This window comes from Cibotium barometz, chromosome 1 (genome assembly GCF_041138505.1).
Source record: "Cibotium barometz isolate CiBa-2024 chromosome 1, ASM4113850v1, whole genome shotgun sequence".
Classification (NCBI taxonomy): Eukaryota; Viridiplantae; Streptophyta; class Polypodiopsida; order Cyatheales; family Cibotiaceae; genus Cibotium; species Cibotium barometz.
Genome location: NC_141046.1, coordinates 79,658,742 through 79,665,755, shown reverse-complemented (window position 1 = coordinate 79,665,755; position 7,014 = coordinate 79,658,742). Strand labels below are relative to the sequence as shown.

Sequence of the window (7,014 nt, the reverse complement as noted above, 5' to 3'; positions counted from 1 at the left end):
GGCACGATGATGTGCGAATTCACAAGGTCTACGTGGCTCAAAAAATAAAAAGGCAGCATTTTTGCTGAGACTAATGTAATAATGACGTAACCTTCAGGTAGCTTTGCCGCACTCCAACGGTAACACGTCAGAAGTTGGGGCGACCGGCTGCTACCGGGAGCGGTGGTCGTAATTAAGCGGGGTCAAGAGGAATATGTGACTGGCAACTGCTGAACCGCGCACATTTCCCGTCTCTGGGAAAAAAACCAGCTGCTGGCACCATCTTTGTGTTTTACTTCTCTTCGATTTCTTCTGCAAGACCCCGTTTTTCCCGTTGTATGTCGACAGAAGATCGCCTTGCGTTGAAGGGACTGGTTTTCTTCATCGCAGCCATGCCTGTAAAGCTTCCTGCTTGGCTGCCATAGGCTGCCGTTTGGCTGCCATCGCCTGTGTTTTTCAGGGCTTGGCTGCCGTCGCCTGTGTTGTTATCCGATCTTGGCTGCCAAAGGTTGTGTTTTTCGTGCCACATACTGTCTTTTCTCAGGGTTCCTATCAGAAATCAAGACCGAATTCCCCCTACCGAGCGAAAGGAGATGAATTTGGCTCCCTCCGACATACGAAACAGTGGAGCCGTATACGAGGGATGGCTCTACCATGTTGGCGTGAGTTCCCTTGGCTACCAGTTCTGCCGCTCCCGTTATCTCATCATCAAGGGGAAACATGTGGAGATGTACACTTGCAATCCACAAGAAAGGCTTAGAAAGGTATTCTGCATTTGCCCTCTGTGTGTGTGTGTGTGAGAGAGAGAGAGAGAGAGAGAGAGAGAGAGAGAGATTCCTCCTGTGCTAGTCAAAGGCATGCCATTAACAACTCCCAATGAAAAGAGCCTAGAAAATCCCCATATCATATGAGGTTTGATAGCATTTTCCCATGCATGCTAAAGACAATGATCAAAATTACAAGTCCCTGTATCTCTTTAGTTTGTGAAAGCGTTTCTCCATGCATCCTGAAGATAATGCCAATTATAATGATTGAAAGCCATGTTGGCTCACTGTCACAATGTAGATTGAGTCTGAGCCATTGCAATGTAGTCTGAGTAGAGACACCTAGAAACGTGGGCCACCTACTACTCCCAGAAATATGCTTACGATGTACACGTACATGCAGTGTAGGGTCAAGCATAGCTGTTTGCCCTTACTCATGCAAAACATGGTTCATCATCTACTACTCCCAGAAATATGCTTACCATGTTCACGTACATGCAGTGTAGGGTCAAGCATAGCTGCTTGGCCTTACTCATGCAGAATACTATCGTTGAAAGATCCTAGTTGATAGTGAAGCTGGATTTTAGAATTATTGGCAAGCATAGGTAACGTTTTTGCACCAATCTTTTTGCAGCCTGTCCGATGTGGTATTGTGGGAAATAATCTAATGGTCGAGGAGCTCGGTCGACAGATTTATCATGGCCGGGTAAGCTTCATTTGTGCTTAGAGGCATGGCTGTGGTCTCTAGTAAAAGTGTAATTTCTGGTATTGACTCTGTTTGTGATACAGGCCTTGTACGTGCTGAGAATTTACAGTCTTGTAGACTGCAACAAACAGGGAAAGGTATCTTGTATCAATCAAAACTCTTGATGTTTGTGTTCATTTTCCAGTGAATCCCCATGCTACTTGCGTCAACTTTACTAGTTAAGATTAGTGCTAGTTAAAAGTTTTTGGTGGCTAGCTTGCCTGCAGCAGTGCTGGAGAGGCTCAAAAGTGGCTTGCTGCATTTCAACATGCAAAAGACGAGGTAAGATTGTTGAAGCAGTTGTATGCCAAGTGATCATTTGGAGACTTGTGTTTTTCTCATGTTTGTTAATACAGGTTGCGTATGAGAATGAGAAGAGTACTGCTCGTAGGATGCTTGGAGCCGAAGAAGAGTAAGCAGACAGTTTTTGGTTTCTTTGTTGAGGGAACCAATTCCTTGGACTCCAAGGAGCTTTAAGTTGTGATTCTTGAACTTAACAGGTTTAGACTTGGTGGATCCTTACGCGACCATGCACGATCTTACATCAAAATACCTCGCCGTTCGATCAGAATTGGAAGAGGTTTGCTTTTGTCACTTTGGCTTGTTTTTTACTTCCATTAGCATTCGTGTTTACGAAAAACCCCTCTTTTCCATTTTTCTCAAGAAAGACAAAGAGATGGAAAAGAATTATGACAAGTAAAAGTATCTCCATGAAATTTTTTAAAAAGGCTTTCGCATATGGTGACAAAAGGGAAAAGGGATGGATTGTTTTGTCTAAGAGAAAGCCAAGCTACTTATAAGGAAACATCAAAAAGAGAGAAACTGGAGGAACGTTTTGAGAGAGAAGGTTCAAAGATAGTCTCCCAATCGGTAAGAGAGAGAGAGAGAGAGAGAGAGAGAGAGAGAGAGAGAGAGAGAGAGAGAGAGAGAGGGAGGGAGGGAGGGGATTAAGCTTTGAAATGAGCTACTAGCTGCATTTTTGCAAAAAGTGATTTAAGATCTTCTAGCTAGAAAGGCTCAAAGATAGTCTCCCAGGTTCAAAGATAGTCTCCCAATTGATACGAGGAAAAATGAGAGAGAGAGAGAGAGAGAGAGAGAGAGAGAGAGAGAGAGAGAGAGAGAGAGAGAGAGAGAGAGAGAGAGAGAGAGAGCAAAAAGTGATTTAAGTCATGAAAGAGCTTCTAGGTGCATTTTTTGTAAGTTTTATAATAATTGAGTAAACTTTTTCTGTGTATCAGGTCCAGAGTCATTGTTGTGGCGTCCATCTATGGTGGCACAAGATCCGGATGACATGGATAATTATTACAAACATCAAAAAAGTGATGCTATTGAGCAAGAAGATTGGAAGTGCATCATGACAGTTGATGGTAATTGACCACTCTAGCAACATTGAGGCTTTAGCAATGTTTTATATTCTCGTAATGAAAACTATGTTTCGCTTGTTTGAAGGTTTGCGGATTTTTGAAGATATCTCTAGTGCAAAGGTGAGTACATTCCTCGGTCGCCCATGGCTGCATTTACATTTGTTTGTTTTTCTGCATTAATGCCTTTTTGGGGACTAATGGTCTCGAGGTTTGTTTATATACTTTGGTCAAGTAGAATTTGAGCCCCTCTTGCTTGAGGTTCTCAAACGTTGGGCAAGGTTGTGCACTCTGGAAGCTTTTAACCCTATAATTACTTATGACTATGCCTCTACTTATAGATAACTATGCCTCTAGTTATAAGCCTCTTCCCACATTAGGGAAGACGCTAGGCACCTCACGTCCGGCCTCTAGTCTGACCCTGTGCGAGTGTGCACCTGCCTTGGACGTAACATACTTTCCCCCTTAAGGACCATTGATGTCCTTAGCAATGAAGCTGGGACTAGGCTTTGAGATTCCTCACAGATTCCAACGTAGCCTCCCTCTCAGATCTCCCCCTCCGCTTAATTAAGTACTCATTATGAACATAACATCTTGAATGCTTAGAATGTTGATGAAAATCTGTGAATAAGTGGTTGCAAGAAGGTACAATGCAAGCCATTTCAAGTTATACAATATATCATGTAGAACCACAAAAACTGATGGTAGACCAAGGAGATGGCGGGGAGATGATTTCCACCAATCTGATGATGAAGAGTCCACAAGAATATGTTGATGAAGAATCTCATCCATAGACACTCAAGTGTGCTACCATCTGTGTCGATGTAGCCACCTGATTCTGTTCCATGTGTTTGGGAAGTCAGCTTCATCTCCTGAAGTCCACATGGTGAGTCCTCTCTTGGGTCTTGAAGTTACAACACCAAACAAGTAATTGCATTCTAGAAATCATTACATCATTTTCTTGGACAACAACCCTCGAGTTCTAGAATACTCAATTCTCTGCACTCTCCTTTGTTCTTGGTTCCTTGGATGTCAAAATACAAAGGCCGATAACATCCCCTCGGCTTCTAATGAGTTGTCATCAAATGTAAAGCTTCCCGATATGCGTGATAAATTTTTATGGATACTCCGCAAAGAAGTTCTCATCCACCCACTTGGCATCCATAGCCGAATAATTCTTGAACTTGACAAGATACTTTCTAGTAACCTTGCCATGCGATTCCTTTCTTTCCTTTGAAAGACAATCTGCTCTAGTTGAAGAACTTCCTCTAGTTCTTCAACTTCTAGTAGATCCTTGCTCACTGGTTCCAAAAGGTTTGGGACTCTTATAAGCTCTTAGGAGACTCACATGAAAAGCATTGTGAATCCTCCAATGATCAGGTAATGCCAGTCTAAAAGCCACATCGTTGATCTTTTCCAATATTTGGAAAGGTTCATAGTACCTATTGGACAACTTAGGATAAACCTACTCTTTGCTTTCTCAAGCTTCAACAATACCCAAGCACATTCCCTGTACTCCTCCGTCCATCTATACTTATGCATAGCCTTTTTTTGCTCAACCCTTGGTTGTCCGCACCTGTGCAAAAGCCGTATCTAAATCTGTGATAGACTCATATGTTGCAAAGATCTCATCCTTAGTCCTTAGTAGTGGTAGTACGACTTTTTCCTAAACAACATCATACGTTGCCTATCGTGTGGAACTATGCATTGTATTGTTGTAGGCAAACTCTACTAGTGGAAGATACTTCTTCCACTCCGTTTTTTGTTCTGCCACATAGCACTTTAACAAATCCAATACGGTTGAATTTGCTATCTCACTTTGGCCATCCGTCTGTGGATGATACAAGGAAAAAAAATCCAATTTCGTTTCCATATTATCAAACAATGCCCTCCAAAATAAACTGGTGGTCCTGGGATCTCGATTACCAACAAGAATGGTGTTTGAACCATAGTAGCAACGGAATGGGAACGAGAATGGAACGAAAGCCCCATCAGGGAACGAGAACGAACCAAAAGGGGAATAGAAAGGGAGAATGACCTAGATAATTCCTAGAAATGACAGTAAATCTTAATATACATTGTGCATTTTAAAACTCTTATTACATAACCTAAAAACAAAAAGACATACTTATAGAATTTGCAAAATCCAACTAAAAAATGCCGTGCTTTCTAGCCAATCCAATACATCATCAATCCCTTTGTATAGGAAACGCATTCTTGATTGTAATCTTGTTCAAGGCTTTGTAATCCATGCACATGCGGAATGAGCCATCCTTCACTGGAGAACAAAATGATGAAGAACTAGGCTGTATCAACCCCTTTGATAGCAAGTCCTGTACTTGTGTCATAATCTTTTGCACTCACACGGTAAGGAGGTCGATTTGGGGGTGAACTCCCTGCAATCAACTCTATCACATGATCCTCTGGTTGTTCAGGAGACAACTCTCCTGGAATAACATCCATGAAGCAATCCTTGTATCCTTGTAGAAACTGTAGCCTCTCCCTCTCAAGAGAGTTCACATCCTTCACCGAGTCTTCGCACTTATCCTTTACAAAGATCATATACATGAAGATGGAAGATTCATCTGCTTCAAAAGTTGCGGGTAGAAACTTCTTGTTGAACATAATCTTGAAGTCGGTGGGTCCATGTCTTCGGCTCAGTTCCTTCAAGTACATGCGAACCATGTGAAGCTTGGACTTTTCGGAGAATTCTTCTCCTGGAATTGCTTAATAAAAGATAAAGCTTTTTGTGTATCCTGCTTACCATAGAAAACATCAAACTTGGCACTCTTCTCTCTTGGCTTAAAGTCCGCTTTGGCAGTTGTTGTGGGCTCCAGCAGCCTTCCTTTCTCTTGCTTATCTCGAAGAGGCTGCATTCAAGAGAGTAGCGCCTCCCTATCTCCTCTGCGAGAAGCAGACCCGGTGGCTCTAGATCTTTCCACAACGGTATCACTCCTTTGTCACGGAGATAGGCTTTAGTAGCTTCAACTCTTCGGCTTCAGTGGCTCTCCGAGCAAGGAATTCTTCATCCTTGAGCAAATGCTTGAATCGCAATCATTGTACTCTTCTGAGGACATGGTTGCGGTCTCATGAGTAATGGATCGACGACCCTGGTTGCCAGCATAGTTGTTCCCATCCTAAAGTCTTGGATTAGCCTCATAATTGTTCCCTTCATTAGGCCCTTACTCTCGACATGGTTCTGTCACCCCAAGAAAGATTTTTGGAGAGAAATCCTACTCTGATACCAGTGTAAGCCCAACGGGGCATGCTATGACAGATTCCACCATGTATCCAAGAGATAGAAAAATAGAGAGAGAATGAAATGATATATTGACGTCTCTAAGAGGTCATAATGGCCTATGAGACCAAAACTGAGAGTACATTTGAAGTTGGTGTCTCATCAAAGAGAACAACTAAATGAGACTAAAAAGTACAATAAATTGATTGTCTTACAGTTATAAAAAGAGAATTGTAAGACTCTGAGATGATACTGAGTAGAAAATACTAGAAAATATATATCAGGTAGATCCATGTATGCTGATCAGTTGAAGTATTGCCCTCTCCTTAGATGAAGTATCTCCACCATGGGGCTGTCTAGAATGGAGAGGTCATAGAAGCGAGGTAGGCGCCTCCGATGCCGAGCAATAATGGCTCTGATCTGGCGATGGTGAGGATGCCGTGGTTGGGATCCTGGTGGGTGTGGCCGATGAGCACGACATAAGATGACTGCTCTATCAGTGGTGACTCCTTGGGAGCGTGGTCGGTGCCCTGATGGCCCAATGGAGAAGGTATCAGGAGGTGTGTGGGCTGGGTTGCTTGTGCGTGTGCCGAAGAAATCTGTCAGGGTCCTCTGTCTAGATACATCATGGCTCGGTCTCCTTCCTGTCTGCCAAGAGGGTCTCTTTGTGTCTCCTGAGCTCAAGTAGGAACAATCCCAGGCATCTCTGATCCTCAAACTCCATGACCCTGCGTAACGGCCCAAAAACCTCTCGGAAGAGGTAGTGATATCTCCCTTGGATCTCATAATAGACTGTACATCGGCAAATGTAGTGTCACGTGCATCTCGCACTTGGATGCCACGTAGACATTTCTGTACAGAAGATGCAGGACTTGGGATGGTGAAGTGGTCCCATGTGAGCCCAGTCCGGGACGAGTCAGCCAGGGA

General features: G+C 43.2%; 1 protein-coding gene across 1 annotated transcript in view; it reads left to right on the top strand.

Moving 5' to 3' along the window:
• Nucleotides 1-201: 201 nt before the first annotated feature.
• LOC147642475 (protein ENHANCED DISEASE RESISTANCE 2-like) overlaps nt 202-7,014 on the top strand; it is a 32,127-nt gene continuing 25,314 nt past the window's right edge. Inside the window, exons 1-8 of the mRNA XM_086806887.1 lie at nt 202-743; nt 1,378-1,449; nt 1,533-1,586; nt 1,705-1,770; nt 1,845-1,900; nt 1,989-2,068; nt 2,727-2,855; nt 2,938-2,972. Coding sequence (XP_086663013.1) covers nt 573-743; nt 1,378-1,449; nt 1,533-1,586; nt 1,705-1,770; nt 1,845-1,900; nt 1,989-2,068; nt 2,727-2,855; nt 2,938-2,972 — 663 coding nt within the window. The 5' untranslated portion in view covers nt 202-572. The remainder of the gene's footprint in view (nt 744-1,377; nt 1,450-1,532; nt 1,587-1,704; nt 1,771-1,844; nt 1,901-1,988; nt 2,069-2,726; nt 2,856-2,937; nt 2,973-7,014) is intronic.